At 44.1% G+C, this 26567-nt stretch overlaps 1 protein-coding gene across 3 annotated transcripts in view; it reads right to left on the bottom strand.

The window, feature by feature from the left end:
- Positions 1-26567, bottom strand: part of LOC130169490 (tetratricopeptide repeat protein 28-like) — a 166075-nt gene that overhangs the window by 97332 nt on the left and 42176 nt on the right. The window contains exon 1 of one of the 3 annotated variants that reach the window (XM_056376307.1): positions 13595-14777. The exons of the other annotated variants lie outside the window; for them this stretch is intronic. Coding sequence (XP_056232282.1) covers positions 13595-13621 — 27 coding nt within the window. The 5' untranslated portion in view covers positions 13622-14777. Of the gene's footprint in view, positions 1-13594; positions 14778-26567 lie in introns of those variants that run through there. 3 annotated transcript variants of the gene reach the window in all.

Genomic DNA, 26567 nt, shown 5'->3' with positions numbered 1-26567 from the left:
GGTTAATAGAGCAGGTGTCCACTGCAGAGCTCCCTCTGTACCCTTGGCTCCTGAGCCAATTTTCTGGGCTAATTTGAATAAAAAAAATCTGCAAACATTTGCTGGACCATTCAGGCTAATGTTCAATCTGCTGCTCTTTGACACAGTGCCACCATACCGTGCATCTCATTTCCATTCCTGAAGCCTTACCACAAACCTGCCAGCACTGCAGTGTCATGCGGTGGAAACGGAGAGGGGAAATTGGGGGAAGAGGAAAAGGAAGGAGGAAGGGAATGACATGTTTTTTATTTGTGTAACGCTTGAGCGTTCGGCTTGAAAAAAGAATGCGACTTGTACACACAAACGTGTCAGCAGAACATCATCAAGGTCAAGGGAGAAAATAGAATTCTGTTTCTGGTTTCAAACAAATCAGCACAGGTGAAAGAAGGTGCCGAAAGGAGCACAGATATTTCACAGAGAAATAATGGCGCGGAAAATACATGAAATTGTAGGGGGAGTCTTGCGGTTTGGGTAAACAGTCACCACAGGTACAGGCACTGCCAAGATGCTCTAGGAGAAGCACACACATACACAAACACACGTACACAAACACACATATACATATATATATATGTATATGTGTGTGTGCGTGTACATATGCTTCTCAGCTGATGTGTAAATGTCTTACATACCCAAGCTTACAAGTCCCAACCTCCCAGCACATAAAAAGTGAAGCAGACAGGCAAACTGACAAGAGTAGGATAGTCTCTTTTGGAAAAATAATAAATGAGGAAAGAGGATGGAGGCAGGAAAAACATGCTCCCATGATGATATACCGCTTGCTTTTACAGTTTCCACTCAATTTCCTCCTCTTATTTCGGCACCATCCCGAAGATAATATCTCTCTCTGTCTCCTTCTCTGTTCCAAAGGCATGATGAGGGTTGCATAAAATTAGCTGCTTGATAGGGGGGAACATGTCCAGGGGCAACATGGAGGACCTTGTTTCCAAAGAGTCTCGACACACTCTGCTCAACCCCCCATATCCCCGAGTAACAACACAAGATCAGATAGAGAAGGGAGAGGCCTGTTTAAAATAGCACCCCACAGACACTCTTCTGAAGATTTGAACTACCAGCAAAAAAAAAATAAAAAAATACAGAGCATAAAATTATGAACTCGGCGCTGACATTTTCTCCCTGCTCGGTCGTTGAGGGTTACCATCCAAAATGAATTAGGTATCAAGTGTATGTCTTGTGAATGTTATGTTGTTTAGCGTGGTCGAAAGGAAACTGAAGCTCTCGTCAAAAAACCACAGAGGTGAATCTGTCATCTCATACCCTTCATGCACCGAAAATAAGACAGGTCGGAGCCTTAAATGCTTCATCTACTCTCTGGTATCCCAGTCCAATTACAATTCGTCCCACCAAGCCCTTTCTTTCCACACTCTCACGGGCTGTCAGATTCTGATATGGAGGGCGTTGCAATATTGAAGGTCGGTCAGTCTGCGCACTTAACCTCATTTCCCAACACTCTTCTCTACCTCTCCCAGAAGAGCCTTTTGATTGGTGTCCATTTGAAAAGCTGGCTTTGGGTTTGACGGGAGGGGTACGGAGGGGTAGGGGAGATCAGAGCTGCCTCAGCGCAGCCTGAGAAAGGAGCTTTTTGGAGCAAGACTCTTGACTGCAGTCAGTTATAATGGTTTTCAATTAACCAAGGGAAAAGACTGAGAACTAATCTGGGCTAGCACAGGAGAACCAGTCATGCAATATTCATGTACACAAACTAATGAAAGCCCAGATTAGCCTACATATTTACATGGGGTCGGTGCTGTGTCGTCCACACATTAAAGGAGTCTGTTGCCAAGAGGAGAGAAAGAAAAAGACAAAAAGAAATAGAAATAGAAGAAGGGGAGGATGGTACATTGCGAAACCGAATCAGAAAGAGAAGAGATAATGAAGAGCAGAGAGGAGATCAAGAGAGGAAGAAATCAAGGAGAAAGAATGAGAGGTCAAGGGGACACCAGGAAGACCTTGAACGAAAAGGAAATGGGATCATGAGATAAAGAGGTGAAGAAAAGCAAGAGGAGGTACGACTTCTCAAAAGAGATTAAGGATCATCTGCATTTTGCCTTTTCATCTGCCTTCGCTGTAATCATTCCTCTCTCAAGGCAGACACCAGCCCCCACTCAAAATGACACCAATCTGAATGAGTGATCTTGACAAATTGGGCTGCTAGAAAAAAAAAAAAAAAAGAGGGTGCTTTTTTGACTGAGGAGAGGGCTGCAGACAGTGGGGAGTCTACGGCAGGACAAAGATATAACTGTAATTGGCTGCTACACTCTCCTCCCTCCCCTAATCTCCGACCACGGAGAAAGTGGCGGCTAGAGAAAATGGGACAGCGAGCACGAACAGTCTGCCGCAACAGCAAAATGCTCTGCAACCACAAATTTCAATAATGCCTGAAATGTTATGTACATGCATCAGAACAATATGGGAAATTCACCCGTAATCCTTAGTAGGTCACAAAAGACTTAGAAGACTTCAAAGCTGGATTAATGTGTGACTGGACATACCAATTCCACACTGGGTAACTTCTTACCGAGCATTAACATTGTATGTCAAACAAGAAGCTAATCATGGGTTTAGTTTGAAAATATCCTTTGACCTTTTGTAGAGGTCTCAGAATTAATTTTATGCTCCACAGATATCTAATTTTATGCTTTTACGGACTTACACATTTGCAGAATAATGGAAATGTCCTGATATTTTTCTTCACTTAGGAAACCACTGAGCCTGGTGTGCTGCAAAACACTCTGTGCTAACAGTCTGTTTCTGTTTCATTTCATGACCAGTATATAAGATGCTTGTGTACATGTGTACGCTGCTGGGTCTGCGCTGAAACGCAACACAGAAAGAAACAAAATTTTCTGGCTGGTTTGAGAAAAAAACCCAGAGTCTAAGGACCCAGGGAGACTAATGAATTCTGTGGCTAGCAGGTTCTCCCCCCACTCGTCTCTACCTGCCTCAACTTTTGGAAATGAAATGTGAGAAATGGGCCAATTTACAGCTAAAGGCTGTTTCTTCCTAAGAGACACTGACATAAAGATGGAGTACAGAGGATATGCAGAGGTAGATGGGGAGAAATGAGGGGTTTGAATTTAGACAAGAGAGAAAAAAAAGGCAGAAAAAGATGTGAGACAGGAAAGCAAGACGTTGGCACTAATATGAGTGTCATCTCTGAGGGTAGACAGAAGTGCTTGAATTGCATTTTTGGCCTTTAACTTCTCTCACACAAAGAGACTGGAGTTGAAGAGCGGCTCTTGATCTTTCCAATCAGCTACCATGACAAGAGCTGCTCAGATATTCAACATGCAGAAACAAAGGAGGATGTCAGCATGAAGAAGTTCGCTACACTCTGAGAAGTTTGAAAGGAAAACATGAAGAAGTTGGGAAGAAGCACGCAGAACAAAAGCGGTGGAAGGAAGGACGACAGAAACGAATATGAGAGGTCCTCCGCCATCTGTTCATAATTATGTCAGGGGTCCGTACTGCGGCTGAAGTACTCTATAGCCCCCCGTTTCTTAAGGCAGTGCCACAGCTCTCGCTTTATAAGAAAGGCATGACGCAACTTATGTTCAACTCGTCACGTGTGTGAATTGTTGCCTACAGACGGCAACATGAAATATGGAGTTGTTAGCGATCTGCAGACACATTATAGAAACCAGGTCATTGTTTCTTTAACACGTACCTCTATCTTGATTCCTAATTAATTAAACGATGAGACACCTACAGCGTCTCTGACTGACAAAGTGGCAGTTTCATGGCATTTTGGTGGAAGAAAATGCAGAATGCATAATGACGGAGACAAAGCTCTCTGATTGCCCTGACATCACATCTGTTAACTCCTCAGCACAGCTTTGAGAGGATGAGACCAGGAGGTGGAGGAGTAGGTGGGTGGGCAGCTGGGAGGAGTATCATTAACCCGCCCCACCTTCCCACCACCACCACCCCCACCATCTCCTCATGGGACCAGTTACATTTTCATTTGATAGGAACTGGAAAACCACCATCTGTAATTAGATTACACATAGATAGATGGAATGAGAAAAAAAATCTTAGTTAATTAACTCAAACCATATTCTAATCAGGTTTCATAACTCCCCCTCCTCTCAACAACCTCCGATCTGAATCCTCTCACAAATCCCCGGGGACTCACCATCACACACGCCAAGAAGAGACGGGCACTCAAACAAGATCATTTGACGCTAATTTCCAAAACAGGAAAGCACTTAAAGACGCACTCTGACTGAAACAACGAAGCACGTGCATCAATACCTAATGAGAAAAAAATGGAAGTCACAGAATGCGTACTGGATGTTTCTTGAGAAGATCAGTTCCTGTGCCAGGGCGACAGTTTCCGTCATCACAGGAAATGAGGACAGGGAATTAAATGAGTCTCTCTTTATGGGAATGGGGACAAGTGGTTGTGATAGCAGTCAAAGAGGTGTCTTAGAAGGAGTGTCACCCGCCACATTCGCATCGCCATTATCTGTCAACCTGCCAGTCCATCTGTCTGTTTGCCACACAGTGCTCTGAAGACTGACAAACTCCATTTACAAAGGAAACATGTGTCACACGTGCTGTGCGATGAGGAAAGCGGCGGCCTAAATGTGTTGCGCCGGGTTTGCTATTGTTCAACACTTTTCATCAGTTTCTAATTATTAATCCTGTAGTTGAAATAAAGAATTCCAAAGTATTTTCTCAAAGCTGCCTCGCAGACAGTCATCAGACTGACAGCTCAATCACGCAGCCATTACATTTGTCTCTCACTTTGATTAGAAATCCATTTCAAATGTCAAGTCAATTTCTATTTTTCAGAACAAAGCGCAGCGTGAACACAAAAAAAAAAAAACAGAGGACAGATGCCACTAAAACAAGAAGAGCAAGAGATTAGATGTCAAACTGTTTCTCCACATCGTTACTTTGACATTAAGATATCCAGTTAATTAGCTTCACCGTGCAGGTTGTGTTTTCAGCTGCGTCGGTTTGTTTGTTTACTTGTCAGCAGTATTACGTATAAAGTACTAAACCCATTTGCACCAAACTTGGCGGGAGGGATGAGGCATGGTTTGTAGGGTTTTTGACTATATGCATTCTTAATGAACAAAGTTATTGGATATCTTACCGGAAACAATGCACCTGCACCGAGAGATTTGGTCAATTTCTATTGATTAAGGCCTGGAACCATGTAATTCATTAACTGAAGCAACAGGGACATAACCAAGTTATTAAATTAGATTTTTAACACTGCCAAAACGACACACTTTAAAACACCAACTGGCAGACAAACTCCCAGCATTGTCAACAGATTTGCAGCGAACAGGATTTTACCAGATCAAAATTGTTCCTTTGGGACCAAGAGCAGGTTGGCACATGGAGGACTGCTTTAATTTCTAAACACCTGCTCACTCTCTACTTAGACCACAAAATACAACCGGCACAGAGCTTTTTCTCTTCTCCAACACACAATCCTGGTCTGCCATTTCACTGAGAATGGCACCATAGCCAAGCCATCTCCCCTGAGTGTACCCATGCATGCGTGTGTGCGTGTGTGTGTGTGTGTGTGCGTCAGAAGAGCCACCATCACAGCAGCCTGCACCTGCTCTGCCTGAGGCCCTGCTCTGCAAGCTAGGAGCAGCAGCACAATGCGGAGATGGAGGAACGAGGGGATGGAGTGATGGAAAGCTTCGGGGAAATGGGTCTTTCGCCTTAAATGTCAACAGCTTAGCTCAAAACAACTATAGTGCATTTGAGGGCCTTATATGAATTCATATGAGTTTCAAGCTGATAGCTGTTGAGCTTGTGTGCACTGCAACGCTATGAATAATACAATGTCCCAGTTGTCTGGAGGAAAATAAAATCCAAGGCTTCCAGGTATGAGGTTTGTATGCAAGTTCAGCTGTGCATCCTTTCAGGGAGCTGCTACAGCCAGGCAGCTTAGCCTGTTTGAGGGATGCTGCTGCTGGTAAGGGCCGGATGGACACATGTAGTCGTGTTCACTGACAGACTCAGGCACGGATAATTTCACATGTCCACAAGCCATCCAGCAAGGCTATGTTACAATAATGTCCCTGGGGCACTGTTGCAAAACTGTGCGATGCCCAGCGGCAACAAACAAGGAGTATTCAGTGTCTGTAAAGTAAAATATATCCATTCGTTATGCACGAGGCTCAGCAGTTTGAGTCAGCACCTCCGTACCTGAGCCGTGCCTTTGCTTCATCCACACCTAATGGCGCAGCTGAACGCTACTATTCTGTCAAAGATACTATAGCAGCGTTTTGCCTGGAAAATACTAACACAGCAGATGTAGCCTCCTCTGCAGCTGGAAAAAGACAACATTGTTCATTTTCAGATGAAGAGGAGGGGCTTAATACATAGTCCCAAATGTAAATTGGGAGGGTAATTTCACACCTGAAGCGTTACACCAACTGTTATGTGCCAAGTTACAGTCTTTTGTTCCAATGAGTGATTATGTATGTTTTTTTTTTTGTCTTTAACCGCCCTCATTGGAGCAGCTGGAAGGAATGCATATACTAGTTTTTATTGCAGAAGACAGGGTAGCATTCATAGCGCTAAACATGTTCTGTTCAGCATGAGTTCATCATGCAGAACTCCCAGACAGGTGGCTAAGGCAGCAAACACATTTTACATGGCTATAAAGGCAGGCATTACTTAAAATAATGTAACGTCACACCGTAGACATTGTGTAGCGTCTGGCCGGGCCCTGTAGCTGTGTTCAGCCTCGTACGGTATATTTAAACAGCTAAGAAGCCGCTGATGCTTGGGATTTCACAGTGGTAACTGGAGCACTCTCCAGACTGCTGAACAATATGAGCTCTAATGTGGCCTCTGACCCCAGTCACAGGAATATAGATCAAGAGAGAGGACTGGAGGAGGGAAGGAGAGGGTACAGTATTTCAGTATCTCTGATGGATGATAATGTTTCACAGTTTCCATCAATCACGTCCTATGTGACACAAGGATATCGCTCACCTGTCAAGACAACCACAGTCCAATAGACTTCAAGACAGACACAAAAAGAGGGGCATTTTAAAATGCACATAACACACGCGGTATGGGGGATAAACAAGTTGACACATATATTCATGGAGGGTGGGGTAAGCATTAAGGTTCAAGTCACATCCTCAAACGTAGCCTACAGACATTGGCAGAAAACAAACAAACAAATCCCTATTAGGTTTAAGTCATAGACAAGCACGGGAACATGCACAACAGGAGGTAACACAGTTGGGGTGAACACAGAGGGGGCAGAGAGGAGCCATAGTGAGGGGGAGGAGGCAGAGCATTATACTGTAAGTAGCTATGACTCTATTAGATTGCAACAGAACCCCTAGTTAAATATATAAAATCTATGAGGCATGAGATCATTTGAGATGCTGAAGAATGGGGGGTGGACCACAGAGGTTTGTTCTGTGGTCCTCATTACTGAATCTATCTCAGCATGCCTGTCAGTCACCACCTGTCCGTCTGCCTTGTTAAGGGAGCTGGAATCATGAATCTCCCTTAGGAGACAAGCCCACGGAGGATATGGAAGCGCCTCTGGCCCACATATCTTTGCAACTATAAACATATGCCTGACATAAGTATCCCAGTAGAAGCCTCATATAAATAAATCCAAACTTACAAGAGGGAAAAGCAGCTAAACTGAGCCCTGAGAGACAGAAGAGGGAGAAGGCGTCTCAGTGGGTCGCACTCAATACCATTTCTCCTTCCTTCCTGCAAGGATTTACAGCCAGAAGTAAAAAAAAAAAAAAAAAAACCTTCACCACCTTCAGGATGGCAGGAAAAAGTGAGGAGAGGCAGGACCAGATAGGCCAGGGTGACGATGAGGGGAACTAAAACAATGCTGCTCTGGGCTTGGTTGTTACTGTGACCTCTGGAGTAGCCGTTAGTGTGTGTGTGTGTGTGTGCGTGTGTGTTTGAGTGTGTTTGAGTGTGTGTGTGTGTGTGTGTGTGTGTGCGTGCGTGTCTGTGTGTGTGTGTGTGTGTGTGTGTGTGTGTGTGTGTGCGTGTGTGTTTCCACTACACCTATTCCTTTACAACAATTGAATGGGAGAGAAAGCCTCCGACTGATCTTGTTTGCTTCTCTCTTGCAAGACCATTTATCCAAGTGGGCAGTAATCGTGAAGATCCAGAGGTTAATTGACTCATTTTTTTTTCACACTCAATAATCATCAATAATCTACTCAAGAACAAGAAACTGACCACTCAGGTGCCAGACCAGGCCATCAATCCAAGCAACGGAATGTCTAGTCCTGGCTACGTGAGGGCTACAGCTAAGCCATGGACACACTCCTGGAAAATTGAGCCTTCAAAGAAGGGCTTATGAATCCCATCTCTGACAAAAGAAGAGATGGAATTAGTGGGATTTAGGGGCATCAGTATAAGGCAGGGTGGTATTAGTGGTGCTCTTCACACGTCTCCATCCAGGCTGGATCACAGGCCCTCTTTAAAACACACGAGCAGTGAATGTCTGTCACAACATACAGCAATGTGTTGGATGGAGACAGCTGCAGGGCCTGAAGACTGAGCTGATACTATGCCTGGCCCACTGGATCCAGTCCAGTGCAGAGTTATAAAGGAATGTAGAAACTGCAGTTTTTGGCAGCTGTACTCTGATAAATGTTGTGAAACAGAGACAAGTATGCATGTTTTTCAGGCCATATGCTGAAGGGATGTGGCTCTAGTGCCATCGACAGCCCTTATTCAAAACATGTTTTAGCCAGCTTATGTCTGAAACACTGGCTCTCCACAGTATATGCAAGACTGAGTACATAATACAGAAGCTTAACCAGTGAAAAGAATGAAAAGAATAGAGCTTAAGTCCTACAGAGGACTGTTCCACCTCATAGAACAAGGAAATGTGTTCCTATTGATGTGGTCCATCAAGTCAGGTCCGCTTTATTCCCTGTGGAGGCACCCACAGGCAGGCACCTCCTGAGCCCTGAGAGCAGCTGACCACACCCCTGGAACAATGACCTCAATAAAATCCAACATAGCTCCATTTGCTCAAACAGAACCACTGGGGGGTAAAGGAAAGCTGTAGCAAATCAGAAATGAGTGCTCTGAGGCTTGCAGGAAAGCATTACAAATGGACTGTTGTACACATAAATCAATCTTTGCATTTACCACTTGCTATCCAGAAATCCATCTCCACACTCACAGTGGAATATTCAGGTCCCAAGAATGAGGATTAATGAGAGCAGGATAGCCCAGTCACCACTGTCTCCATTGTTTCTCCTGTTGTATTTTGACAGTGGACTCCCAAGAGTGCCTTAGCGGGCATATGCCCGCAGCTTGTGCATATTGCAGACCACTGCATCACAATAAGGGTAAGGGAGGCCTTGCATTCCAGGAAGCTCGTCTTTCTGTCCTCCATCTCTGTCCAGCTCTCCCAATGGGAAGCGGCGGACTGGGATTAACAGAGCGAGTACAGCACATAAATTTTAGCCATATTGCTGAGTCGCTGTTCCCCACACAGCCACCCCCCACCTCCTTACCTGACCCAATCCCCCCGCCCCCCACCCTATCTTTTCACAACCCAGGAGGATGGGCCAGGGGGCCGGCCACGCAGTCACATCCCGTTCCACTCGGCATGCTGGGCCGTAAATACTGCACAGCATCAGGAACAGCAGGTGCTATCACTCCCTATCATTAATTATCCCTGCTGCATCACTCTAGGGCCTCTCACTCCTAAACTCCAAATCTCCTGCACCATCTTATTCTTCAGCCTCCACCCCCTCCCCATTTTCTTTCACTTTCAAATTCCAACCATCTCAAATTCCATCAGTACATACAGCTCTACAGCAATCCCATTTCTTCTCTTCAATATCCACCCACCTACCTACATTACTTCCTACAACCCCACAATCTAGCCCCATTCATTTGTCCCCTGATGTATCTCAATCTTTGTCCAGCAATCTCAGCTCCTCTCAAATGATTCCCCCCCCGCTGACAGCCTTGACTGCTTTCTCCTCTCCTCAGATGTGTGTCTTCCAGCACCTCTCTTCAAATTCTGACGGGTTTTCCCCTGCTGTAAATGTATTCCAAAACTGCTGTGCTGCTGCCAGCCAGGAGACGTCACAGGGACTGATGGTGCGCTAGGGGGAGAGACATCCCCCCCCCCACCCCCCAACGGAGAGCTCATAAATAATACCGAATCAAAGAGGAAAAGCAGCATGAGAAACTCCCCGAGGTGAAAAGCCAATGAACATGGTCATAGATGTAAGAGTGTGCCTGCCGATGGTAAAAGTCCAAGCTCCCAGTGAGACTGGCCACAGAAACATGAGCAGGGCATCCTGTCCCTCTCAGGTGAGAAGGCTTTATGTCAACTGTGTGGAACCCACAGAAACATCTGGCAAAACCACAAAAACAAACAGTCGCTTCCTTCTGGCTCGGTCACACTGCCACAAGGCATAATGTGAGCTCTAAACGTAGAGCCTGGATTCGTAACATGAGACCACCCAACATATTAACAGGCCGCGAGTACGTTCGGCTCAAGATAACACGGGGTGATGATGACTTAAAAACACATCTGGCAGCAAAAGAGAAGCATGGAATGTTTTTCAGCTGTCGGAAAAGAAATTCATTGACGAGAAAAAAAACCCACAGTTGAACTCAGTGTCTGTTACAGACAGGTATAAGTCACACAAGCCACTGGAGTCCATAATTCATGTCCAAACCACATTGGACAAACACATGAAGACACAAAAAACAGTGTTTCTTTTACCTAGTGCTTTAAACCAAACACTCCCACAGAATGTAACCCGGTGGCTGTTGTTCATTTCAGTACACTTTTAGGCACGCTGCCATCTCTTACCTGACTCAGTGAGTTAGCTTTCCCCCAGGACAGGTACTGTCCATATTTTCTAATGCTTACCTTCCTCTACAACACAACCAAAGAGCACTGCAGTGGCCGCTGCTGTACTCCCACCCTTCCCCACTTATGCTATCTGGCAAAGCTAGAGCCATGTTAGCATTCCTGAGCCTCACAAACACAAAACATAAGTGTATCTTTACTTTAAAAGGAAAGGGGCCAACTGTGCATTGTTGCACTTGGCTTTTAAGCTGTCTGTGGGGAAAATATCGATTATCACTGGGGCTGACAGCCTTATATAACTGTTATCAGAAACCCTGGTCCATGGCAGCCTTTAGTCATATGCCTCCCCTTCTATGTTTTAACATTGTGTAATAGACTCTCTCCTAATCAGCTCAGATGTTCAGAGCATCTCCACCAAACTGCAGGAAGAGAAAGTTAATCACCCAAATCCCCTGAAAAAAAAAAAAAAAAGAACTTTACTCTCTTTCTCTATCTGTTTCCAGAACAGATAAGCTATCTGCCGGCAACAATTAAGGGAATTGCTCTCTCATCTCTTCATTGTCACAGATCTGGAATTTTGACTCATTAGTGTAATCCATTATGAAGAGGTGGGCTGGACGCTGAGCACAATATAATTCTCCCACACTTTCTATTGATTCCCATCGACCTGCAAGTGGTGCAAAGAGACAAGACTGAGAAGCTGATAAACAATAAGTGAGAATGGGGAAATTCAAGGATCTTCTGTGGCATTAGTGTGTGTGTGTGCATTTTCTAAGAAGGGCACTGCGTTGTAAAGAAACCACTTTCCTTACAATGCGGAAAACAATAGCTGTTATTCCAATGTTCTGCCTGCTATTTGAAATATCATCCTTGGCAATAAACCAGAGTTCAAGATGAAGAGACAATGTCAGACACACACAAACACATACACACACTATAAGGGTGGCGGCAGGTAATTCAACGTATTGAACGCTGCTCTGTTTCCTGCTCTGAGTGCTTGTGTTCATACATATGCATCTAACATCCAACAACACCAACAGGTTAATAAATCAACATCACACAAAACAGGAGTAACCATTTTCCTCCTTGATGAAAGCCACCAAAACAACAATCTGATGGAAAGATGATCTACATATGAAAACCAGTGTTACTTTTAAGATATTTTCGGGTTGAGCACATGTGACTGCACTGTGGCTGGGAATCAATTCCGGCAGTGAGGAAAGGCTTTTAGTCCTCAAAGGGGGGTCTCGTGGATGATTCTGGCAGACACAATGCACAGCTGCAGAAATCATTGGGGCACGCTCACAGCTTTTATTTTCTCTGTTGATAATTCGACATTAAGAAGCCTGATTCTGATCATTTACTCTCATCTCATCTTTCAGGATGAGATTATCCACACTAATGACACTTAATGTGGAACAAACGACATACAGAAATTCATTTAGGCGAAGAGAGGAATAGGTTTCAAAAATCATGCACAATTTTGTTGGTTTCTACTACGACTAGTAACAGAAGCTGTGGTTACACTTCTTCTGGTACCGGTTACTTGTTTTCTTTATACTGGGTGGTTATAAAGACAAAACATCATCATCTTGTCTCAGATGAGAAGACAAAAATATCTGGGCCAGGATAAAAAAAATACTCTGTTTATGCCACAGTTGAACAGAGTCTTTAGGGAAAAATAAAGTTTCAAATGATGCAAAACAGCTTAAAGAGGAAAGAAAAGAGTTGAACATCCTTTCATTTTTCTTTCCTCGACTCTACACCAGAGCAAAACCCACTTCTGCAAAGCAAGACTGCTTCTTGTCAGACAACTGCCCCCTGCTGGTAAAAATCTTAACCATAGGCATTTTAGTGCTACCAATTTTTTTTATAGACCCCAGATGATTTTCAGACATTTTCCATGTTGTAATACTCCAAAGCTATGAAAATGGAGCAATAACAGAGAGTCAAGTTTGAAGAGAAAACGTATGTCTAAGCATGAAAACAAGAAACTGGGACACATGTTTTAGTCTTCTCAGAGAATCCTCTCAAAAAAAAAAAAGCTGCAGGTATCTAAGGAGGGGTGACTGTTCATTGTGAAACTTTTAGGTGCATATCTTGCTAAGGTGCAATGCTTCACTTTCTATCTTACATTCTCAAAGCTTATTTTCTATTTGGACACAGGACTCAACATTGTATCTGCTTACAGCTCCAGGGATTTACTGCAGGATACATTAATCACTGATGTCTTGATTAGTCCAGATTAAGACCGTAGGCCTGTCTGATGTTGTAAGGAGCTGCACCACACACAAAACAAGGGGCAGAGTGTGAAAGATTAACATAGCGACATATTTTATATCCCTTGGGTGTGTATTATTATTATGCGAGCATATTATAGGTGTGCATAGTGCAGTGCACAACAGCTGATTGCTGTGTCCTCCATAATCTTAGATGGACTGGGAGAGAAAATGCATACATAGCGAGAAAGATCAAAGTGGGAGGGGAATGGAAACTTGTTTATCGTTATAAACTCTGCTTTGGCTACAGTTCAGTACACTACAGTGCAGTGCAGTTCTAGTTACTACTACTATATATATAGGCCTTATCATTTGTAGTAAACAAATAGAGCAGCAGTCTGTGACCGAGCCCTGTCTTTACAACTTGGGATCAACCAGACAAACGTTATTAATCGGCATAATTGGAGAAATATATATACATATCAGACAGACTCACCTTCTTCCGGGGCTGCCATTTCATCATATTTGTAAACCAAAATTGAACAGCATTAAGATATTATATGAGAATGGAATGTAGATTCAAAGAAATCCAGAGCGCAAGTCATGCTGCCTCTCGACTTCCCTCATTTTTGCAGCAGATTTTCTCCAAGAAGCGATGCATGATGATGATGTGCGAGTCTCAGCTTTGCGGTAATTTCAGGGGGCAGACAGCGCAGTCAACACAAATCACACACGGGTTAAATCCACAGTTGAGCCCGGAGAATAAATCAGAGACACATGGTGTCGATTGACAATGTTTAAGGTGAAGGTTCCTGTGCGTAAATCCAAAGTACGAGTCCGTTATGAACCCACTCCCTCCTCACTCGGCACGCAGGATCGGCGCCTCCAGGACCAACCCGGACTGTGTATCAGGAAAAATTAATTCTTAAACTTTTCCGAAACGAAGTCGTCCCTGTAAGTAGGCTACACCGTTAGTAGAGCGCAATACGGATACTGAGTCCTATTCTGTTCTCTTCGATCCAGAGGAAACGACAGGGAGACGAAATGTGTGCCAAAATGCAGAAATATTCATCACAGTGGTCAAATCCCGTTTTCCAGCGACCGGAACACACTTTTGTAAGTATTCGTGGAAAAAAACAGTACAGCAGAGCCCGGCGGAGACAGCGCGACAAGCAAGGAGATTACTTTCAGGGGGGAGGAGGAGGAGGGGGGTACAAGCAGCCAAAAAAAAAAAAAAAAAAAATCCCTGGAATTTCTGCGAGGAGCTGGAAGGATATCCTGATTCCTGCAACAGCAACAAACTGGACTACAGCTCTCTGATGACTTCCTTCCCTGCGCTCCTCCAGCTTTGCAGTTTTCAGACTTGGAGCAGTGGAGCTGAGCAGGCAGCAGGAAGCAGGGTCATAGCGCCGCCGGCAACAGATTTGCCAAAAAAAAAGAAGTGCGCTTTACGTTTCAGCAGTGAGCTGACGCTGGCGCGCAGACAGGAGGAGGGCTGCGGTTTGCTGTGTTGCTCAAGGACACTTTTCCAGGTATTAAACCCGGACTCTCTGGCCACGTGCCACCCCGCTGTGCCAGTCCAACATCACGTATACTGTATATACTGACCTGTGATTGGCTGATTTACTAGTGGAACATGCTCGCTTCATGGTCAGAACTACATTTGTTTACAAAGTGAAAGTTGTTAATATACTTTACATACAATTGTAGCTACTGTAAAAAAAAATATATATATATAATAAACCTGCTATTGTCCAAATCACCCAAAGGCTTTCTTCAACCAGAGCTGATGCCCATATTTAGTGACTGATTCAGTGACTTGCTCAATAGAGGTTATGATGGAAATAATAAATTGAATTCTTCCATAAAAGATGATGATTCACGAAGGATGGAGAGCCTTGGAAGCTGGAGACAACTACAGCCCTGTATATGTACACTTACCACCCCTTCCTCCTGCTGAGAGCAGCTGTCATAGTGTACTGTGCAATATTTTACAGCACACAAACATCAGATGCATAACACTGCCAATGATTTTTTTTTTTTTTTTGGTTGGCATTATTTTGCCGGAATGAGAAAATATCTGCAGCTTTTTTTTTTCCATGCATAAAAACTGACTTTTCATCATTAATTGTGGAAGTGGGCTGAGTAAAATTCAGAACAGAGAACATGGTTATTCTGGTAAGAACCCACTCACCACAATCACTGCCACATAGTCACAGAATGAAAACTGTTCCCAAACAGGCCGGGTATCAACGGATTAAACAGTTCGACTGGTGCTGAACCCAGTTTTTTGCGGCTCAAACCCAGAGCAGCATTAATACAGTAACAAGGTTATCGTTTATCCATGAGGAATAATCTCGAAACAAAGGAAAGGTGAATTAATGAAATGGTCGATACTGAAGAGAGGTGAAATCAGTTTAAACAATAGGCTTGTGATTTAAATTGGTTTAGGTAATGGACTCTATGGAGCTGTGAGGTGGTCAATAAACTGGCGTGTCTTCAGGGTCAGCGGGGTCCGCAGTGCACCTAGGGGTCACTCAGATAACAAAAGACAAGTAGGAGGAGGGGGACATGCTGACATATGGCTTCATGGACAAACTCCTGCTGTGCACAGGGAGTCCACGAGACACTTGGTAATCCACATGGATGAACATGAACAAAAATGCCTGACACTACCTCCGCAGCCACAGCTGGCACCCAAGCAAAATGACACTCTGCGGTCAAGCACCGTGATCAAAGGACACGTTTGTAGTCAGAGAGAAAGGGCTTCTTATGTGTTTATGTGTTACAGTATCTATGTTTTGCGTCACTTGATGATAGATCACGGTTTTTTTTTCCCAATGGTCAGCTGACTCCTGTTGGCTTTGAGGTATGTACAGTACAGAAACACAGCACTAAGATACTATTTGAATTTATGTTCTCTTTCAAGCGCGCACGCTCCCACTCAAGACATTGAAGTCCCTCCATCTAAAACAGGTTTACACAGTAGACTGTTTCATGAAAGGCACGTCTGATGATCAATCAAAGGCCACTTCAGTGTGCTGTTCAGCGACAGTCTGTTCGGAGTGAAGCCTGTCATCTGGCATCTCCATACAGAAGCAGGCTCCCTGTGCGTGCCTCTGCTTTCCCAATCAGAGCCGCACAGGAAATCGGACTCCAGCCTTCAGAGGGAAACAAAAACCCCCTCTTTCATTTTCCACAACTTGGAGCTGTTTAAAAGTTTGTGCTTCCTTTTCTTGTTCTTGCCAATCATGCCCTCAAAAATGTCTCCACTGTATGTTCTGATCGGGGTTTAACTTACATAAAGATGTGTTACACCAGGGTATAGAGTTAATTTTGCTGTTGGAGTAATGTAGGTTTGATGGCTCCACAAAAATAAACTCATGTGACTGACTCATGTGAAACAAAAACAAAAAAAGTTCAAGCTATCTCAGAACGAAGAGCTGTGTTTTCAGTGCCACAGTCAGTGTCCCTGAACGCTTCTTGCAAGTGCCAGAAAGAGGAAGAGTAAAACATGGCTTATTTTGTGGTTTGCTATAAATATTGTGGACCAGGCAATGAAGAGGGAATAGTTTTTTAGAGGTGCCAGTAACACTTTAGGAATGCTACTGCCATTGCTTCACTTAATCACATTTTTTCTTCTGTTAAAATGTCCTTGTAACTGGTAAAACGTTTCCACAAGGCGCGTATTCTCTGCTGGTTAGTAGCTTAAAGTTGGAGCTCTGTCAGCCACATTTTCAGTTTAAAGAGTCTGAATTTGCCCACACATAGCAAATCAGTTCCACTTAAAGTAGTCAAGAATCACGCAGTTAGTCATTAGTGAATTTTAATGTCTAACTGAAATCTATCTTTGTGAAACCATCTCATCTGGTGCGGGCCAATACAGTTTTATGTACAGCTGCTCATTTGCTTGCACGTATCTGTTTGTCTGTTTATCAGTCTGCATGATGTAAAAAGTGCATCATCCACATGACAGTAACAGAGGCTGTTTGGGAAAAGAAATGAAAACTGTCAGAGAAGGGTTTTTAAAAGAAAAAGCCCCAGAGAAGAGCAACACTCCAAAAGCTCTCCTGACTGTCTGAGGGTAATTTATTTTCACACAGACTCTCGCTCTTAAGTCACGACACTGGAGTGTCGCTGCGCGCTATCTGTCCCCCGTTAGAACAAACAGCGGCCTTTTTAATTACAAGGCCTGGAGTTTCAAGGCAATAAATTCCACAGCAAGAGCACAGAGATATGTAGCCTGATGTCACAATACACAAACATGTGTACACAGTGATATGCAGGAACCTGTCAGAAATCACGCACAACAGTCAACTGACTGTCCACTCTTGTAAAGGTCTCAGGTCCACATGCTTCTGTGGAAGATGGTACACATATGAAGAAGAGATATAACAAAAACTGTTGCAGAAATCCAAGATTCATAAAGGAATGGGCCTTGAAAACTCATCTGTTATATTTCCAGCATGTAAATTTCATAACATACGAATATAATTTACAGGGTTTGACAGATTGCTTCCACAGCGAGACATGCCAGATGGATGGATGTGTTTTGAAATGCTTAACAACATTATAATAATAAAAGTGTTAAACAGCAATGACACCCACCCTCTCTGTTGTCCCGTACATCACTGAAAACAAATAACCCTCATCAGCATTCATTCATTCACCTCTTTTACAGTGCTCTATTCTTGGATGATGTTTTGTCAGAATTTAGCCTGCTGTGGACTATGTGAGATGGGCGTGCATGAGGGCGTGTGTGTGTGTGTGCGCGTGCGTGTGTACGTCTTAGTGTGTCTAGGTACATGCATGTGTGTGTCTTAGTTGGAGCTTGGTGTTGATTAAGTGTCTGGAGCCTGAGGGGGGATAATGAGAGCCTCTAATTAATGAGCCTGTGCATATCTCAGAGTCACAGGGTCCTATCTGCAGAGAACAACTCCACACACAGACACACACACACACACACACACACATAATTGCATACATAGATACACATGCACGCACACACACACACCTCAGTGTACCGTGGGGATCTTTCCCCGCACTGCACAGCATTTTCTCCAGGGAAGCCCAGCTGGGACTGTGTCACTCTGGCTGCTGTCCCTGATAAGTGTCCTCTAATCGGGATGGATGGGGGTTAGGGAGCCCCGCTATGAGAAGGTCACATGCACTGACCACCCAACGTGCCCCGAGCAAAGGCTGATGTTACAGGCCCTGAAAACCATCCCAAATCTTGTTTGTTTGCCGGGTCCTGTCCACAGGGAGCAGAACGGTTCATCTCGAGAGTAGATTCCTGGCAGAACAGAATGAAGGCAAAACACTCATTCACTCACACCAAGATGAAACAGCCGGGTCAGTGTTCAGCTGGAGGCATCACTACTCACCATGCACTTTAATAAACAGTTCAAAGACTCTGGTGATTTGGTCTTGAATGACAAAAAGTGTTTTCTGAAGTGTAAAGAATAGACAGCATATTTTTTCAAATGCCTTTCTGCGGTGCCCTCAGTTCAACCTCGGCCGGTCAGCAGGTTGCACGCTCAGCAGTTATCGCTGCAGGCAGGTTGTTTTGTTTAGTGCAATGTGGCCCTGAAATGAGACAGAGACCGTCTAAAACACATTAAGTCGCATGAAGTCAGGCTGCAGTGAGGGGCAGAGGAGGACGAGGGGCAAAACATTCACCCTCCAACACAGGGACCTGGGTTCAATCCTGGCGGTGGAACTGACACTATAGCAAATATAGGTGGCAGTTTCTCTGTGTGGGAGGCTGCTGGACTTGCATTGTCTTCTAGATGGAACAGGAGTTTACCCGTATAAGAAGTGCCATTTTAGCAGGTGCCCAGAAACGCCATTTGTTTAGCTTCAAATGACACCGCCCCCTAATGGCCAGCATAATTATGACTTTGGGAGCGCAGGAGCAAGCAGTGAGATGTTGTTGGAGCGACAGAGTCCACAGAGAGTTTGAGGTGGATGAATTGGTCAAGAAAATGTTGGACACAGGAAGCAGCTGTTTGTTTCTTGTTTCCTACTGACAGTCATTGTTGGTTTGTTTTACACATGACAGCGGTTTTTTCCCTCTGACCTTGACCATGTGGTTAGTATTGTAACCATGACAACAAAATTCCCCTAATTTTAACCAAAACCTTGATCTTTCCCCAACACTGACCGAGATTGTTTTTGTGCCTTAATCATACTGGTGAAAGCTAAGACAATAGTTCTTAAACAGCAATGTCATCCTGACGTTAGTGGCATCGGAGAATAGCTTCTCCTTGTCATCGTGGAGGGTATGGTCGTTTAATGCAGAGGACGGGTTGAGCACATGGCTGTCTATATCCTCCTACTACCAAAAGTGCAGGTAGCAGTGACATGGGGGGAAAAAAGCATAAATCTACAACTGTTGATCACTAAAATTTCACTAATCTGTTTTACATGATCTTTACATGATTTTTAGCCACTACCTTAGGAAACATTTCAATTTAATTTTTCATTGCCATTTGTAAAGCTTGTTCAATTTTCATTCAGATCCTAAACTGTGAGGCGTAGAAGAAACATGTACCAATCCATGTCTGCCACACCCACCCACCCCCCATCCCCCCACCAACTCAATACAGACTTACTACTTTGAATTTCTTGCAAATTAGTTTTTTCCACTCTATGCACACAAATTTCATTTCTGTCTTTGCTAAATTTGCTTCATACTGCGACATATCCGGATGAGCCTGGCAATGAGTAAGAAAAACAAGTATTAATGGTGCACAATAAAGGGATGGTAATATAATTGGCTCCTACAACCCTAATTAAGTGCTAATCACAAGATAAAACTGTCACGCCTTGTGTGTGAACTGGGGTTCATTTGTGATTTTGTAGGTTAAGGATATAAAAAAAAAAAAAATGCTTTCACCTACTTTTCACCACCATCCATGCATCCATCCAAAAAATTCATCAACAATTTTGGAGTGTAAATGATTTCGTCGTGTCCTGATGCAGCCGAAAGCCCATCCTCAGTGCCACAGATTGAAAGTGCTATTGAAAGCTCTCGTTCTTTTGAGCCATTATAGTGTTTAATCAGTGATTCTTCACACAGCATGATTAAGACATATGATTAGAATCTTTTTATTGTCTTAAAGTCCCATCCCCTAATTTTCTCTTCTTTCTATTTCTTCTCCCAATTACACTAATGAAGAAGGGCTTGTTTATCCCCTGGAGTCGCTCAACAGTAGATTTGTGTGAAGACATTATGCAAAGAGAGGGACCTTTGCTTTAGAGATGTGTTTAATAATTCAGTGGTCTTGGACATGGATGAAACAGGCTCCAGCATATTGTTTAAATCAGGCCGGCAGTTAAATAGGCGCTGGGGTTTGATGTCTGTGGCAGGATCAATAATAACAGCGTTGCCACATACTCCGACGTATGAGACAGAGATCCTGTGTGGTCCTCCTCGGTCTATGTGCTAAACATAGAGGTGGAGCAGGACAATGTATTCAAATGTGTTTGTGTCTATCTGCTTCCAAGAATACAAATACACACACATACACACACACACACACACGCACGCACAAAAACACACATAACCATGCTGTGGTCAGACCCACCCATCTCTAGTCCCTCATTTAGAAAACCTCAAAACCAAACTCATGCCTCTCTTTTTCAATTACCTTTCTTCCCACCATCGTCACCACACCAAATCTATCTAAATCCTCCCACAGTCTCTTTTTTTCCCCCTCTCCCTCTCTCTCATATCAAATGTATCCATGTGTTGCCATCACAAACACACACCCACACACACGCACACACATGCACGCCACAATCTGGTAATCATAATAAGCACATTAAAGCATTAAAGCCACAGTTTATGACTGATGATCTCTTGAACGAGGCTACAATTAATAGCAAATAACTGCGCAAATATTTAACTACTTCTAAGATCCTCTTTAGTTTATCGTCTGGTTGCTGTGGTTGTTAAAATGCAGATTTATAAAAGCTAAGTATGGCTGAGCCGAAGCCAGACCAGATACCGTGGCTCTTGCTTCAACAAAACATTTTTTTTCTCCAATGATCAGGCTATAATACCTTAATACGCAAGGCTTATTATGCCAATGACAGCTCTTCCTGCCCTTACTAATCTAACCCCGTGAGAGAGCATCAAATGTGAATTAACCCTTTTGAAGTGGAGAGGGAGGAGTGTTGCGCAAAAGGATTCAGTAATGACTCCAGCCCTACGCAGAGTAACAAAGGAAAAAGAGATGAACACAAAGTTGTGATACTGAGTACGGTAAATACTGTAGCGTGAAGCCGGCTGCTCCGTCAGGTACCTGCAGTTTTCTGGTCACTGTTGTGAAGGGATTAGGCCAGTCCACTCCTTAAACCACTCTGACTTCAGATCAAAGGGGTTAAAGCAGGATTAGGATGAATCTGTCTTGGTAGAACAGGTGTTAATCCTTTAAATTAGCCACGTAGCACAAGCAGGCCTCTCTTTCATCTCGACACCTGACTTATGGGTTGGAATACAGAGAGCTCAGTTACAGGAAAGTAGTGCTGTTGTTACCCCACCAGAATTAGTTGTCCTCCCTCACCCTGACCACTCAGATAACGGGGCCCGCTCTAATGTATCAGCAAGATTGCTTCATTTGCATGCAGCCGGTGTTTTGAGAGCGGCTGAGTCAAACAGCTGTGCTCTCTGTTTCCTTTGAAACAAGGGCCACGTAAAGCACACTTTATGATTTGTGATCGTTCATTAACGGGTAGCTTACAGGATGTCCTCGGGCAAGGTGCAGCAAATGCTTCATGAGAAATAAAAACGGGGCTGTGCTATTGATACGCATCATGTGGAGTCACAGGAGCTGATGTGCCAGAGGAAAGAAGTCGTAGGGGGGGTTTAACTCCACTCCCAAGGACAGGAACAGTCCAGTCCTTTCCTATCAAACTCTTCAACACATGCTGCCTCTCTCCCCCACTGGTTTCCTCCCCTGCTGTCAAACCTCCTTGTCATCGGCTTGACTTTTCTACTCAAATCATCTTCATCCCACTCCAGCTCAGCCTCCTGTCAGCTGAGAGTCTGAATGAAACCGTGTAAGAGTGCTGGGACAAAAACTACACTCGAGACAAACTGACTCCAAATCTTCACTAAAGCTACAGCAAGAATCCAGGACTGTCGGTCCACCTGTCTAAGGACGGATAATTAGAATTTTTGACCATGAGGGGGAGTTACAGGGGTGGTGAAGCTGCTTCCCACAGCGCTCCTGCCTGCTGCCGCAGTCACCAGTTTGGCCAGCGGGTTTGCCCCAGTCCGAGTCCCCAGTCCAAGGCTAGACCCCGCCATCTGGCTGGTCTGGTAACAGCCGGGCCCTCTCCCCTGCCGGCCGGCTGAAGACAGGAAAATGACCCGAGGAAGGTCAAGCCACACTAAGATGGCCAGGAAGAGAGAGAGATAGACCAGTGGATGTACTCCTGAGGAGTGACAGATAAACTAATGGATGAGAGAGAGAGAGTAAGAGAGGGACTGTAAGAGACAGAAAGGACACAGCTTCCTTTAAGCTGCCACCCTCGGCGTGACTCAGTGACTGATGAATCCTTCCGTCTTTGCCCCCATATATACAGTGCGTGTGTGTGTGTGTGTGTGTGTGTGTGTGTGTGGGTGTGTGTGGGGGTGGGTGTGTATGTGTGTAAGAGAGAGTGTGTGTACTGTATGTGAGCATGTGTGCACGCATGAATACAATCCCGCTTTTCTCAAACAGATCATGACAGCTCACAGCCGGAACGAAAGCTTCATTTACCCACAATTCAGCAGTAATTCGCAGATCCACAGCAGGACTTCCAGTGTAGATGACCATTTCGAAGGTCATTTAAAAAAAAAAAGCACACGGGAGAGGCTTCTTTTTCAGGCTAGAATGTGAACAGTGGAGTAATTACATTCCTATTACCATGTCACTGTAAAGAATGTGATTTTGTTTAATCTCGGATCATCCTCGAAATAAGGTGGAGAAGAAATTCTGAATCACAGAGCCACCCGTTGAGTTTGTTCCATCCCAGCATGATATCATTCTCTTCATCTTGAAAACCAGTTCTTCTGCTCATTTGTGCATGTTGGAGAGCATGAGGCACGCAGATAGACATTATTTGGTGCTGTTTAGTACTACACACAAAACAGCACTTTCCGGCTTTTTAAATAGCATATGCTGCTTTTCCTCTGGTATTTCTGTGCTATGGAGAATAAAAACCTCAAAAGAAAATACTGTTAAACATATCTACCCATCTAATTTACCAGTCTTACAAACTAAAAAAAATAATAAGACTTTCACTCTTGTTAGATAGCAGGATGTCTCAAATCATCAGTGAATTTAAACAAAAATTTGTGGCCAGATTGATTCATGTTTGGTGGTAGTCTGGCCCTGGGATTTTCATCATTAGAATAATGTTTTTAGTCATTGTGAATAAAATACCAGAGATAGAAATATGCTTCCAAATCTTCAGGGAATGTGGTTATAGTAAAAAAAGAAAGAAAGAGAAAAGTTATTCATAGTGTCAGCAGAGGTTTTTGCCTTTTCGGTGTCTTCTTCATTGACATGTTGACCTTCACAGGTCTGACAGCTGAGATACAATACTTACCTGATATTGTCTGAGTAAATGCAAATTTAAGTGTGAGGCCACGGTGCAGCGCAGAGGAGCAAACATCAGCAATTTTGAGAGTAGGTTAGTCTCTCTCTGACCCTCATTCTTTCTTGACTCTCAGTCTCTCCATCTCTGTCTCACAGCCTCCTTCCCCCTCCCCGGGCCGGCCAGGACTTCTCTGTCCTTCATCCTCATTCTATTTCATGCCTCGTCCTTCTCTCGCTCGGCCCTCATCCATCACCACCCGCACCCTGCGCCGCATACCCCCCGCATACACACACACACACACACACACCCCACCCCAGTATCAAGCCTGGCCAGATACAAATGCAGCCTTCACTGGGGCTCGCTGCTGACACACTCCTCTGTGACTCATCACTTCATTGGACTCCATTTGGCATTCATCACATCACAACATCTCCATCACCAGCCGACTGAGACGCATCAGAAAAACAGTGAGTCAAATCAGCCGTATTTCATTTCATAACTATGTCAGGCCCCTTTGTCAGAACACTTAATAAAAATTTCTGGCGACTCATAACTAAAGGCTACGCATTGATAAGATGCCTGCAGTGGTGCTTAATGTGACAATGGCCTATTTGCTGGATTTATCATTAGCTGAAATGAATCACCTCATCGGACATGGAGTTGAATCAGGATCAAGTGCTGCTCAAGGTGTGAGAGTTGAACGGTGGCCATTAACATCTTAGCGGGCGGTCAGAATGAGAAGAAAAAAAAAAAAAAAGCGCTGTGTTAAAGAAACACAAGAGGGTTGGGTATACTCAGAAACAGTATGTCCTCAGACGTGTCGCCCGCCCCACATTTAAAGGCAAAGGAGGTTATACCTGTAGTGATAGCCACACTCGAAGGCGGGGCAAGAAGCCTGCAATCATAGCCTCTTCATTACACTGCCACCCTGAACTGTCTTTTCTCTTCTTTCTATTCTCACTGTAAGGAATCATACAAGTGGGGAGAATGGGTTTCTTCTTCAAGGCGTTCAGTGTGATGCACCTGGTTGTCAAAGTCACAGATGCAGCACCAGGGCTGGACAATATGGCCAAATCATTATATACAGTATATATCGCCATATACTATACATTCAGTGTTGTTGCTCATACCTCTCTATTGCAGACTGCCTGTGGGTTGTTTCCTGATTTAAAGCAGATGTTGGTCATGACTGGCGACATGTTGCGTAATCCAAGGTGTAACAGGGGTGATACATTTGTTGTATACCTGCCTCTGGTAGGGAAGGGGTTTACACACAACACTGTTCTGATTTCGGTTGGACTGAAAGAAACCAGAAACCTGCCACACTGTTGAGGTGACCTGGTGCTTTTTGGTAACTATTTTCTGACCCTCTTCATCGGCTGCACTAATTCTCTCCCTCCACGCTTCCGTTGTTGACGGTGCAACCGAACAACACACCTGTTAAACGATTGGCTGTTTCCTTTTTCAAGAGATATGATAGGCTGTGTTTGTGAGCCGGGGAGGGAGAGAGCCAGGCATTTGTTCACGCAACCGTGGAACAATCAGGTTTTCTATCATATCATTTTCTTATTGCTATTGATGAAGTGTCTATCACCGGCACATATCACGATTGTTTTATCGCCCAGGCCTATTCAGCACCTTGTATTCCTGACACTGAACAGGTCAGTGGGAAGGGGAGGGGCTATTAGACAATCCTAGAAACTTTTTGCTTGATGCCCTAATGAAGCCTTTAGTGTGGGCATTGATGAAGGTTTCGGTGCGATGAATCCTTATCAGATACACAGCAGGTGATAATATTGTGAAGAATCGTACAGCAACATGCGTAATTACACCATTCACACTTTGAAGTGATGTGGAATATGTCCTCATTTGATTGGACAACTCAGACCATAGCAGGATGACACTGCATTGCACTGCAGCAAGACTTGAGCCAGTTTCAATCATGTTTGTTTGCCAGAGCCCTCCGTGTCGTGACTCTCACTCTACCAACACAGCGCCGTCACTGAAATGAATAAGGATGCAACAATTTTTTCATGCAGCGCTGTTGTCAATGTAAATATGTTCATAATCTTCACAAATAATAATTCTGAGCTGAACATCTTTTAAACTTTATTCATCACATCCACTTCGGGTCAGACTTTGAGTTCACAGGTGCCAGAAAACATGAATACAAGCGAACCAGGTCTCAGGGTAGCCATAAGCCCGGTGGAGCCCAATCTACAGCCCGTCCCTGTAAACAGGCCTCGCCTCAGGACTGTTTGATGCGGCTGAAGAAAAAAGGCCAAGGGGATGATGTAATGCTGGTGAAAGCTGAGTTTGAGAGTTGCAGAGTTTCCAAGCCGTGTCCCAACTGCAGCTTCCCACACCCCGGCACCTCTCAAAGGGGCTGGGCATCCCTCAAAACTCCCCCTGAGGAGAAACAACAGATGTGTAGATGCTCTGTGTGCATCAATCACCCATTGTCTTTCATCACGCTCACTGCACACAGTGTGTGGTCCGTGTGGAGATAAGCAAAGTGATGTAATGCACAAGAGTAAACAACTATAACAGCATACTTTGCGAGCTACATGCGTGTTATATATACTGAGAACACAGTCGCAAAAACACATAGAGTTATCATGGAGAGATAATCTGTAAAATTCAAGCATGTGTTTTTGTAATGATCAGAAAATCTACCTCCCTAGGTTACAGACTAGATCTGATTATACATGGGAAACTTTAGTTTAGCATCGGGATTTGAGCGACTTTCATCAATTACACTGCCTAGAGTGGAAATCACTATCTGGGCTTTACAACCCACACTGTCTAACAAAAAAACACACAGGCAAGTAGACGCCATTAAAAGTGGATTACGTGCTCATTAACATTGACACAAA

Source organism: Seriola aureovittata, chromosome 5, assembly GCF_021018895.1.
Source record: "Seriola aureovittata isolate HTS-2021-v1 ecotype China chromosome 5, ASM2101889v1, whole genome shotgun sequence".
Classification (NCBI taxonomy): Eukaryota; Metazoa; Chordata; class Actinopteri; order Carangiformes; family Carangidae; genus Seriola; species Seriola aureovittata.
This window is presented reverse-complemented; position numbering and strand designations above follow the sequence as displayed.